The following is a 13,364-nucleotide window of genomic DNA, read 5'->3' on the forward strand; positions in this document are numbered from 1 at the left end:
AAGTTCGGTCCAGCCGAACTTCACGCCATTCTTCGTGGTTTTCTTTACTTTCATCATGGTCAATAAATCTACTTGCTTTCATTTGAATGGCGCTTTACCATAACTTCTATCGCCAAGGATACTCAAGTTGCCATATCAATACTTTTGCATAAACTTCCGTTACGTTTTACCCCATATATTGGCAACTCTGCCTGTTGCTACCATGACCACCATAATAAACAACTTCTATCAATTTACGCAACAAAACCACTCTCCGGACAACTGAAACTCCGTTAATAAATATTTTCACCCATTTCCAACATGGAATACATTTACAAACGCGAACGAAGAAATTTCGGACAAGCCGTTAATTTTAGCAACAAAGATGAAGTGTTATTTTCGGAAAATTCGAATAGGGAAAATTCCAAAGCCTATATTCTTAAAAATCCCATTGATCGGGAGACACAATATGCCAATCAAATGTCCTTGAGTGTGGCAAATACAGATAGGGCCACATATAAACACACTGGTATTACCCATAATGAAGGTGGTTGGCCCAAGGATATCAACATGCATGACCCTGAACAGACAGTGAGATATAAACGTAAAATTGAAAAGGACGAAAATTATATAACACAAGTAATGAATCTGACTCGACCAATGGAACAGTATATTTTCCAAAATAATGCTGTGAATATTTATGAGAATTATTTTGATGATTTGGAACCGGCACCGCTGCCAGAACCATGTCGTTCGAGGACCGTTAATGTTTATCGTGATCCAAATCCCATTAAAGTGCCGGTGACACATCTCAGCTGGTCGCCAGATGGTGGCATAAAAATGGCAGTCAGCCATTGCGATATGAAATTTCAGGGTGATAAGACGGGGCAGAAATGCAATTCCTATATTTGGGAAATTGAAAATCCCAATGAACCGTATTTGACACTGGAACCAAAGGTGCCGTGTGTGTGTTTGGAATACAATCAAAAGGATCCGACAAGTTTGGTGGGACAAAAATGAATACTTATTGTCACAGATTGTAATAATTTCAATTTGTTTCTTTTTAATAGGTAAGCGGTATGTACAATGGCCAAGTGGCAGCCTGGGACACACGTCATGGTAAATATCCCGTTATGATAAGCGAAAGAGAAATATGCCATCGTGACCCAGTCAATTCGGTATTGTGGAACAATTCCAAAAGTGGCACAGAATTCTTTTCTGGGGGTTCTGATGGCCAAGTGCTGTGGTGGGATACAAGGAAGTTAAGTGAACCACTGGATCGCCTGCTCATGGATCCAGTTAAAAGTGATGAACAAGATTTATCGAGATCATATGGTGTATCGGTATTGGAATATGAAACCACTATACCAACACGTTTTATGGCTGGCACTGAAATGGGCATGTTATTCGGTTGTAATCGCAAAGGAAAAACACCCATTGAGAAGATTCAGCTGAGGGTAAGTAATTTGGTAATCGAAAGAAAAGTTAGTTAGAAAAGCGAACATGTAAAGGCGGCATTATATTAAGAAGAGTACTTAAACTGTTGTGGCAACGCGAAATGATCTTCCTTAGAAAGTAGTTCAACTACTGTAATTGTGTATTGAGGGGTTTTAATCGTCCGTTGAGTTAAGAGATGAATTAGATAAGCTGTGTTGTCCAATGGGGTTCTTAATGTCCTCTTGACTCAAATCATTGTTGTTGTTTTTGTTACATTTGGCCCTGAGGGTAGTTACTCCACGGTGCTCTTGAAGCAACTTTAAATGTAAGGTGCTTACACCTGGGAAATTGTTGCGGATTCGGAAACTACAATATTCATATATGAGAAAAATAAAAAAAAAAAATCGCAGGAGCGGTTTTCATGATTTTGCTTGGAAACCGCAAGTCCTATCGAAATGGGACTAAAGAAAATGTTGTAGCTATAAAAATTCTCTACATGATTGACATTTATGATAATTTCGTAGGTTTTACCGTTATTTAGATATAGAAGTTCCAAATTGGGACAATGCATTGACTATATCGCCTACTTATAAAACAATGTCAATACTGCAATTTCCCAACATAAACTTATATATCTCGAAAATTGTACAACCTAGGAAAAACTTACGAAAGCCAGTCTTATAGAGAATTTTTACAGCTAAAAGATTCTCTCTAATCCCATTTCGATAAGACTTACCTTTTTCAAGCAAATCGTGAAAATCATCTATATATCTCAAAAATGGCAAACCCTATGAACAAATCATAACAGTCAATCCTCTAGAGAATTTTCACAGCTACAACATTTGCTTTAGCCCCATTTTGTTAGGACTTGCGGGTTCCAAGCAAAATCGAAACCCTAAAATAAACCTAAAAATGTGAATTTTTACCGCGATTTATTTAAAAATCACTCTAACGATTTTTTCTTGTTTTTGGATTTTTCTTACCTATGAACATTGCTGTTTCAAAATCCGCAAAAACTTCCCAGGTGTAAGCTGTTTTCACTTAAAGTTAGTTAAGGCGCACCATGTATGAACTTGTTTTATAAGGAAGAGATACAGTCAATGCATTGTCCCAATTTGAACTTCTATATCTCAATAACGGTAAAACCTATGAAATTATCATAAAGGTCAATCATGTAGAGACTTTTCATAGCTACAACGTTTTCTTAGTCCCATTTCGATAGGACTTGCGGTTTCCAAACAAAATCGTGAAACCTAAAAAACTCCTAAAAATGTCAACTTGAATCGCGATTTATTTAAAAAGCGCTCCGGCGATTTTTTTTTTTTTGTTACAGAAGCTTTATTGTAGAGATGGCTATGAGTAGGGGTTGACGGGGGGTATGTGGGTTTTTACGGACGTTGATGTTGACAGTTGCATCGGCTGTACTCTTCTTTCGATGATGGGTGTAAAATACGTTATCGGCTAGGATCTATTGTAGATTGAGCTTGCCGTTGGAGCCTTACCATTTGTATATGGATGCGATACCACTCCTTTAGAGTAGTTTCCGTTTATCCTATTCTTGGATACAAATTCAACGTCTTTTTGTGGTTCTCCAAGATGACCGGTTTGGCCATCAGAACCTCACAAGTGGAGAGGTGAGTCAGCAGTGGCAGCTTTTCAGTTTAGATGGAGAGTTTGTGAATACTGTTGAAGTAGACAATTGGAGCAGCTTTATACAGGGCAACTGGGACGATTCCTGGGGAACAGTATACGGTGTATGCCGACATGGTGGATCTAAGCGTCGGATTGATATACAGGCGTTGCGAACAAGCTTCACGACGACTGCCTCGGGATAGGGGAGAATGTTGTTGGGAACATTATTTCGAAGGTCGTAGACTCAATCAATTCCTCCGCTTGTTAGGAAATTGATGACAGCATCTACCGGATCAGGTATAGAAAATTGACAGTACCGACGGTGTGACTGGAAGAGTATATAAAGCCATCTGGAAGGTCATGCCTGATTAAGTCCGCTTTTAGTTGCTGAATTCGTCATGGTTACATCCCCCGATCTGCCGGATAAGGAGTAGAGTCCGTTCTTGGCGGTCGCATTCGTCGGGTGAAGAATAAATCCTTTCGTATTGGGACAAAAGCCCTCTTCCAGCGCTTAGTAAGTTGCTGGAGAGGATTATGGCGCTAAGGATTAAGGTGTTATACCGCGAGGGTTTGCCTCCGCATTAGTTCGGTTGCCCTTAGGGATCATTTTCGGAATCTCATAATGGATTCTTTGTTGCGGAAGATACCTACCAATTTCAAGACATGTGCGTATGTCAATAGTCTCTTTAAGATGATTAAATATGAGTCTCGCGTCGAACTGGAGATTGGTAAGCAGTCCATGGGTATCGTAGTGGCTTGGTGGGCCGGGGTGGGTATTGAGATGGCGGGTGACAAATGAGTGCTGAAAGAAAGAAGGTTAAGTTGCCCATAGCCGTTCTCTGTTCTGTGCGTACCATGTATGGTGGGCGATGCTAGTATGACTGGAAGACGATGGTATGCCACAGCTGAGTTTGTTTAATGTTGGAAAAGGTTCTTGTTGTGTCAGCGTCTAGTCATGTTAACATGTTTGCTGGTTCGTCCGACTGTGTCTACGGATGCACTGCAAGTGTTTTTGTCATTTGATCTGGAAGCGGGATGTAGGGCTATCCAATAGAAAGAAGTTGATGTTTGGTTGAAAATGATTGCCTAGGACCTTCTTATTTTGTGAATGGAGAATGTTGCTGATAAATTAAGGATTAAGTGGGCGTATAGTAACGTTACTTTCGTTACGGATCTCAGTACGGTACTTGGAGACAATCGGACTATTGTTTGTTTAAATAGTTTTGCATGTGAAGTCTTTGTTAGGCGAAGGGCAAGACTTAGTGGAGGTAACCCTCTCGCATAGTCATCTCTGCAGTTGGAAGTATTTGTGTGGATGGGAATTGGTGCGACGTTATTTTGTTTTCTTGTGCATGTTCTGTCGATTACCCATTAGGGTAACTTCGTTTTCTATTGTGTTAATGGCGAGCTACCTGTAGGTAATATGTGCTGTCCGTGAGGTCAGCATTTTAATTGATTTGTGATCTTGTTTTGCACTTTTCCCCCTGATTGATTGTTGGATTTTAGCAGCCCCGGACGGGAATCCAGACTTTAGCTTGTCCGGATGCTAAATTATGGTACCGTGAGTGCCTTGTGCCCCTCTAGCCTCCTTGTGGGAGCATAACATTATTTGACCCGCTCCTCACCAAAAAGGCGATTACGGCCAAATACGTGTAAGCGAATTGTTACTTGCACTTCATTGTGAGATCGTTGATAGACGCATTGTATTCAACCTGTGTGTTAAGAGCACTGTGAGATAGACCACATGGTAGGTAGGCAGAACCAGGGTTTCGGAGTCGAAGTCTACGAGTCGGAGTCGAGCAATTTTGCTGGAGTCGGTGTCTGAGTCGAAAAAATAACTCGATTCCGGCTCCGGGCAATTTTTTTACATTATAGAAATAAAACATTAAATTCGGGACACCAAATTTTTTTCAAAAAACCATTATTTATTTTAAAAGTTACTAAGTTAGAGCGCGATTCACAGGATATCTACTATCCTTTGAAGTCAAATCTTTTCATCTCTATATTGATTACAAAATTCATGTTGAGGGTATTTTATGGTCTAATTGATGCTTTAATTTTTTGCAAGCAAAAGTAAAGTTCTATGATATTCGAATTATAATAGGACATTTAACGCCTTTTGTAAAAGTACTACATGTCTTCTGTCAGAAGACCTACTGATCTTCTCACAAAGGTCTATTCTGAAGAGCTTTTGCATAAAATTAGATAAAATCTTAATTATAAGATGATTCTATAAAAATCTAGAAAGGACATAGGAATCTACAAATTCATCGATCGATTTTATTTGTCATATTTTGTTGGCCCGTTTTATGACAAAAACGCCAAACATTAATATTTTGATTTTTTCTGTCGGCCAGTAACATACCATCAAAACATTCTGCAGGTAACAACGGGAGAGTCAATGGATAACATTGTATCGGACCGTATACCTGAAACATTTGTAGCTGCCTCATGCGAGGCATTAATTCCAGACAGAGACTCGTGGATCGGCGGAAATCTAGCACAAATGCCGACTGGAAACTGTTGTTATACAGACGGCTCAATGCTAGGTGGGAGAACGGGACTGGGTCTCTTTATTGAAGAACCAGAGACCGAAATATCTCTTCGTTTGCCGGATCACAATACGGTCCATCAAGCGGAGATCCGAGCGATCACAGAGTGTCTGAACTGGCTTAATGCCAACACGAGACCAACTACTGTAAACGTCCTTACGGACAGTAAAACTGCAATCAAAGAAATAACATCCAAGACAGTAAAATCACAAACAGTCTTGGATTGTATAAATTCGATCAACAGCTATACTCAGCATGGCACGGTGCGTATAATATGGGTACCGGGACATGCGGGGAATAGAGGTAATGAGATAGCAAATTTTCTGGCAAAAAAGGGATTTAGCAACCGTAAACTTAGCGAACGCAAAGCTACTAAACGCGTCTCGGCTAGAGTTAAAAAATTGGGCAAAAAATGCCCCCTTATCCCTATGGAATAGAAAGGAATTAGGGAAAACCACAAAAATCCTATGGGGAGACCCAAATGAGGAAAAAACTAAAAACCTATTACTGCTAGGTAAAGCAGAGTTGAGTAGACTTACAGGTGTTCTTACTGGTCACCTGGGTTTACAAGCTCATCTGCAAAAAATTAATTGTGCAGACAACAGCGTATGCAGGGCATGCGGAGAGGATAATGAAACATTGGAGCATTTTCTCTGCCAATGCCCCGCTTTCGCAAACATCAGATCCCAGTTTTTAGGGAACGACACAATACCAGATCTTAATCACGTAATTGTAGACGACCTAAAACAATTACGGGATTTTGTTAAGGGAACAGAGTTCCTTAATTAATTTATAGTAGAGTCCCCTTCTTCAAAAACTTAGACTAGAGCGCACAACAGGCCTACTTCATGGCTTATGTGTATGTCCACCAGGACATGTGGCGATTACTCGCCCCTCTTTTCAACCTAACCTAACCCTAACCTATACGGCCAGTTGCAACAAAACTTCGTGGTATTTTTCAAATTAAAATCAAGAAAGCAGATTTTGTTATGTTCTTTCAGATGATGAAAAAAATCTAATAAAAAGTTTCGTAGTTTTCTTGGATAAAATTCATGAAAATGGCTTTTAAGGCACTCGAAGCATTCTAAAATGTTGCTTACATCCATTTTGAAACCTTTTCATGAATTGCTTAAAATTTTTACCAAAGACAGTTTTAAGATTTGTATTGCCCATTCATTCATATTTTGAAAGCTTAATGATTTTCTCACGGGGAAGAGTTCCTTTCAAAATTTACTCGTGCGAAGAAAAAAACTCCAAAACCGACAAAAGCTTTCCAAATTGTATTTTGGTGCCCTTTTTGAATGTAAGATTCAGTAGAAATAATATAAATTATGAATGTTACTTCATATTTATGTTCCGTAGTTGAGTACTAATGTCCTTTCTAAAGAATATGTTAGGAAACGCCAATAAATTAGACTATATTGGCCAAATATAGGAAAAAGTTAAACATTTGTGCAAATTTTATTAACTTTAGTGGTATAGGAATCTAACCTCGGAGTCGGAGCCGGAGTCGTGAAAAATCCCGGTCTGGAGTCGGAGTCGAGCTAAAAATACCTCAACTCCGAAACCCTGGGCAGAACAGTTAACATTTGCAGATTAGATACGTGTTTTCTGTCCATGGAATGTTGGTTATTTATTTCAAACTAGCCTGGAAATTAAAAGAAAATTAATAAAGGTAGAGGGAATCATGCATCAACATTAGCTTAGGTCAAATATAACGGAACAGCACTATTTGACATATTTTGAAATATTAGAGTTGTCCTTGTAGTGCAGGATATACATATATGGGGATTTTTGAGTGAAATAGGACACTTCTTCAAAATGAGGTTTTCGATTTCCTTTATTTTTTGCTGTGGTGATTCTGCTAATCAGCAAAACATTTCAGTATATTTTCTATTTTTTTACTAACGGCTCAAGAGATATCGTGCCTTGAAAAATATGGACCAAATTTGGGTCCATATTTCATTACATTTTTCACCCCAAAATAAAAAAATACAAATTTACCCCAAAAACAATTCACTTTTTTTATTAAATAAAAACTACAATACTGTCTTTAACTGACTCCCTGCAGTATGGACAAAGGAAGTGTGCTGAATTTGATAATGTTGTAGTGCATGAGGAACAGCACTTCAAATGTCTACAAGGGAGAAATACTACATTTGCTAAATTATCCTTGCAAACAACACATTCTCTTTCGTCGTTTTCATCCTCAGTATTCGCCGTTGTTATTTCCTTTCACTGTCCATTAAATTAATTTCCGTCCGAACTTGACGAAATCCATCATTTATTAGCGCTGAAGGAAGCAGAGGGAGTGCCAAAAGTTTATAGTAAGCTTTTGAAGCTGGCTTTGATTGTCTCCGATAGTTAATGAAGTCTTTACATTTTAACGAATTTCTTCTGACAGCTTGACAAAAGTGAAACCTAAAGTTAAATGTGTATTTATATAAGAAGCATGGCAGAACTACCAGGTAGTTGTATCACACCAGCTGATCGAATATGAAAAGTCAAATCCCTTTATAAAAAAATTATTTTTGTTGTAATTTCCCCAACAACATAAAGAAGGTTTTGACATAACATATTCAAAATTTTACGATGCCACTACCTGGGTAATTGTGCCATGATAAGAAGGAAAATCGTAAAATTTGCACCAACTATTTGAAATAGCTCTTATGAGTATCCAATTGAAAAATATTGTTTGAAATTGATTTTTGCGTCCGGAGGGCGAAGGATGTCGGAAGAGGAAATAAAAAAATCGCGCGCGACTTTTTCCCTTACGGCAGCCTTTACCATTCCGACACAACACATCCTTATCAATATCTTTTTACAAATGTATACATGATATATTTTGTCACATTTGAATTTCTTGGAAAAAAACTGATTGTATACGGTATAAAATCTTACCAACATCCAATACACTTTACATTTGGGAACACAGTCTTCAAAGCCTTCCTCAATCCTTGTTCATAGTCTGTTATTACCACAGCCATTTCGTTGATTATCAGTGACATTTTCAACAATTAAATTGAAAGATTTTTGAGATGTAAAAATACCATATGTAAACTCGTCCTCGACAATACAGGCGGTATAAAAAGGTCTAGGATTTTCCATATCTTGCGACTTTCCATAAGCCTCCCACACTGCCTCCATTGTAAATGCGTCAATGATCTCCTTTCCATTTTTTGAAGATGTAATGAAATTCTTGGGCGCAATGAATTGTTGCCCCCGCCTTAGTTTCTGGAATTCCAAGTCTTTTGTTTCATTTTGTAACCTTGAATTAAGAGTTTTTTTAATTATAAACACTTCATCATTCAATAGTTCACTTAGTACTTACCTTTCAGAGACATTTCTAAAAGCAGTTCTGGCACTGCTTACAGCGTTGGGCTGAGCCCAAAGAGTTTCTGAAATGTTTTCGCTTTCTTCCTTAATTTCGTTGAGGGCACAATTTTTTTTAAATTCTTCTTCCTCGTGTGGATGGTTATGGCTTACAAACTTTTTTGGATTTTCGCACGTTCCGTCAGGTAAATAATTGAGTCTGGACTTACACCCATCTCTCCAACACTCGTACTTAACTACGTCTTTATAAACTGATTTTGTTTTTTGTAAATCATTTTATCTTCTTTAAAAAAAGAAGATTTGAATTGATTTTTTTTACCCGCAAAAAATACGCACTCCATAATATTTATTATTTTGTTTATGCAAATTGGCACTTCTTCACAGCTTTGCAGAACTTTTAAGAATGATGAAATTGAAAGTTCTTACAACAAACCATTCATATTTTTTTAGAAACTACGATTGTCCCCTTATTTTAGTCAGAATGTAAACTGAATTACAAATTTTAACAAAGTGCAAAATGACTCCAAAAATTACAAGGCATTTTTTGGGACTATGAAACGCCCCAAACAATAAACAACGTAGAATTTTGGGGCTTTCTTACATTTTAATGTCTTGGGGGCAATTTTTTATTTAAATGCAGTTTTGCCCCAAAAAATATATGCAAAAATACCCCAAAAAGGTGAAAAATAGCCCCAAATTTCGTGTTGTTGTAGCCCACATATTTTTTTGGGGTCATTTTGTTCTTTGAATTTGGGGTGATTTTGTTTTGGGGCCACTGTTCGCAGAGCTCTTTTTTGTATGTTTTGTTGTTTTATCATATTTTATTTTAATAAAATAAAGAAAAAAATTGCACAGTGGTCTTGAATGCAATTTTCGCGATTTATATTTAAAACCAATTTTTAACAATGATTGACCTCTTCGATTTTCTTGATTTTTTTTGTATTAAACTACGATCAATTATAAAAATTTAAATAATAAATCGCGAAAATATCGTCCAAGCCCACTGTGCAAAATTGTTTCTATATTTTATTAAATAGCTGATAAAACAACAAAACATAAAAAAGTACAAATATTAAAGTAGTTATGAGTATTTCTTTGCACATAGTTTTTACAGAATTCGACTTTTTCAAGGCGCGATATCTCTGGAACCGTTAGTAAAAAATCTGAAAATATTCTGACAGCAAAAGATATAAGTTCACCCAACTCAATTTTGTTTTTACTTTTCAAAATAGTTTTCATGCGGTATTGTTGTGTGTATTTCAGATGATGTGTCACTTGGGACCAGTTTATGCCATAATGCGTAATCCTGCCTTTGTAAAGAATTTCCTTACAGTTGGAGATTGGTGTGCACGCATATGGTCAGAAGATTGTCGGGAAAGTTCCATAATTTGGACGAAAAGTAGTAATGCAATGTTAACAGATGGGGCCTGGAGTTACACAAAGTAAGTTCCGAAAAACAACGATTTTCTTTTATAAATAAAATTAATTTCCCGCAGGGTTTCACAATTTTTCATAACTCGCATGGATGGTGTGCTCGATGCATGGGACTTGTTGCAACAACAAAATGAGCCGGTGCTGACGGTCAAAGTTTGTGACGAACCGCTGTATTGTGTGCGAACCAACGAGAATGGCAAATTTGTCAGCTGTGGCAGTAAATTGGGCGCCACATTTCTAATAGAAGTTTCCGAGAATATGGTATCATCCAATAAGAATGATAAACCTTTGTTAACAGCGGTAAGAAAAATAATTTCAAAGATGAGAAAGATCTAAATAATTTATTCCAATATTTGCAGATGTTTGAAAGAGAAAATCGTCGCGAAAAAATCCTTGAAGCCAAATCACGTGAAATAAAGCTGAAAGTGAAAACTAATTTGGGACAAGATCAGGGTGACATGACAATGCTAAATGGCAAAGTAAATGTGGCACCTTTCCAATCGGCATGTGAACAAGCGGAGGCTGAATACTTTGCTGCAGTTGAACAGGAAAGGTTGCGCCGCATACCAGGCAACAAGCGTAGGTGCTTAGCGAAATGGTTTTATTGGGGGGACAGTTGGCAGTTAATTGTAATTGTTTGTCTTTCTATTTTTCAGAGGATATGGACGAAACTGAGGCCTCAGATGCGGAAAGTGCGGCGAAGATGTAATAATTTTACTTTTACTATAATTAGTTTTAAGTAATTATTATTAAATGTAGTCAAATTAAACACAAATAAATAGTTCTTGTAGTTGTACTATAAAAGGATTTGCAAGATATTCTTAAGCTTTTGGATATTTAAAATCACTTTACAAATGTCTTTGGCGTCAACACTTGCTGCTACGATTATTTTTTGTTTTTTTTTATTTTGTCGGTTATTTTCTTTGTGTGTGAAACTAGTTGTGCCTATTATTTTGGCAGTGGCGGGATACAACCACCAAATATGCATTTTTATTCTCTACCAAAATATCGCCACCTTAAACAACCTCCACAACAAGAACAACTCGACGATAGCAACTTCAACATCCACAAAACTATTCATTTATTTTAACTATTTAATCGTTGTCCATTTATCTTGTATCTGCTGCTAGTGCCTGTATCAGCTAGTCTTCGTACTTAAAGAAAAAAAAAATAACATGCATGCATCCAGCCTAACACCCTGAAAACCGACAATTTCAGTTTATGACGTTTTGGATGTGTTATTTTTTCTGCCAATACATCACACAGTGCTTTGAAATCGCGCCCACAAAACAAATTACATACCTACCAGTATTGCAAAATTGAATATTTGTGGTTAATATAACAGAATGCAAAACTTGACGGCACTGAAGAATAGTTAGATAGAGCAATACGCTGAACTATTTAAATCTGGTGGTAATACGCTGACAAAGTGTTTCCAACTACTTCTCGCTACACTTCGGATCTTATCCTTGCACCGACGTAGCCAAAGGGTACCCTGTGATCTTTCGTTACCCGAAGGCGTTTTCCAATATTTACCTTCTTGGAAATTGATGCACTTTTAGATGACATTTCCAATTCGTAAGTAATGGTGCTCATATGTTTATTCATATTTATTTAAAATTAATCTGCCAAAGTAGGTCTGGCAGTAAACGGAAAGAAAGGGTGCCCTTGTAGACCCTTTCTGAAAGAGAGGGTCCCCTTTTAGACCCTTTCTAAAAGAAAGGGTCCTTTTATAGACATTTTTCTGGAAGAAAGAGTGCTCTTCTTACAGACCCTTTCTTTCAGATAAGGTGCTATTATAGACCCTTTCGGAAAGAAAGGGTGCTCTTCTTATAGACCCTTTCGGAAAGAAAGGGTGCTCTTCTTATAGACATTTTCTGAAAGAAAGGGTGCTCTTCTTATAGACATTTTCTGAAAGAAAGGGTGCTCTTCTTATAGACATTTTCTGAAAGAAAGGTGCTCTTCTTATAGACATTTTCTGAAAGAAAGGGTGCTCTACTTATAGACATTTTCGGAAAGGAAGGGTGCTCTTCTTATAGACATTTTCAAAAAGGAAGAGTGCTCTTCTAATAGACATTTTCTGAAAGAAAGGGTGCTCTTATAGAGCCTTTCTGAAAGAATGCTCTTCTTATAGAGCCTTTCTGAAAGAATGCTCTTCTTATAGAGCCTTTCGGAAAGAAAGGGTGCTCTTATAGTCACTTTCTGAAAGAAAGGGTGCTCTTATAGATCCTTTCTGAAATAAAGCGTGCTCTTCTTATAGACCCCTTCTGAAAAAAGGTGCTATTCTTATAGACCCCTTCTGAAAAAAGGTGCTATTCTTATAGAACCCTTCTGAAAAAAAGGTGCTATTCTTATAGACCCCTTCTGAAAATTTGTTCTTCTTATAGACCCTTTCTGAAAGAAAGGGTGCTCTTATAGACCCTTTCTGAAAGAAAAGGATCTCTTCTTATAGAACCTTTCGGAAAGAATGGGTGCTCTTATAGAACCTTTCGGAAAGAAAGGGTACTCTTATAGAACCTTTCGGAAAGAAAGGGTGCTCTTCTTATAGACCCTTTCTGAAATAAAAGGTGCTCTTCTTATATACCTTTTCTGAAAGAAAAGGTGCTCTTCTTATAGACCCTTTCTGAAAGAAAAGGTGCTCTTCTTATAGACCCTTTCTGAAAGAAAAAGTGCTCTTCTGTTAGAACCTTTCAGAAAGAAAAGGTGCTCTTCTTATAGATCCATTCTGAAAGAAAAGGTGCTCTTCTTATAGACCTATTCTGATAGAAAAGGTGCTCTTCTTATAGACCCATTCTGAAAGAAAAGGTGCTCTTCTTATAGACCCATTCTGAAAGAAAAGATGCTATTCTTATAGACCCATTCTGAAAGAAAATGTGCTCTTCTTATAGACCCATTCTGAAAGAAAATGTGCTCTTCTTATAGACCCATTCTGAAAGAAAATGTGCTCTTCTTATAGACCCATTCTGAAAGAAAATGTGCTCTTCTTATAGACCCATT

The 13,364-nt window shown here is 37.4% G+C and overlaps 1 protein-coding gene across 2 annotated transcripts; it reads left to right on the forward strand.

Moving 5' to 3' along the window:
* The first annotated feature begins 211 nt into the window (after positions 1-211).
* Positions 212-11,171, forward strand: Dnai2 (dynein, axonemal, intermediate chain 2). Of its 2 annotated transcripts, none has more exons than XM_073988468.1 (6): positions 212-984; positions 1,050-1,436; positions 10,197-10,375; positions 10,430-10,667; positions 10,727-10,950; positions 11,024-11,171. In XM_073988468.1, the coding sequence occupies exons 1-6, from the start codon at positions 301-303 to the stop codon at positions 11,040-11,042; spliced, it is 1,731 nt and encodes a 576-aa protein (XP_073844569.1). In that variant the 5' UTR covers positions 212-300; the 3' UTR covers positions 11,043-11,171. The 2 variants fall into 2 exon arrangements, with proteins under 2 accessions (XP_073844569.1, XP_073844568.1); XM_073988467.1 differs by having other exon boundaries at positions 236-984; positions 10,727-10,946.
* Positions 11,172-13,364: the final 2,193 nt, after the last annotated feature.

This window comes from Musca autumnalis, unplaced genomic scaffold, assembly GCF_047663935.1.
Source record: "Musca autumnalis isolate F117 unplaced genomic scaffold, ASM4766393v1 scaffold_5, whole genome shotgun sequence".
In the NCBI taxonomy this organism is placed as follows: Eukaryota; Metazoa; Arthropoda; class Insecta; order Diptera; family Muscidae; genus Musca; species Musca autumnalis.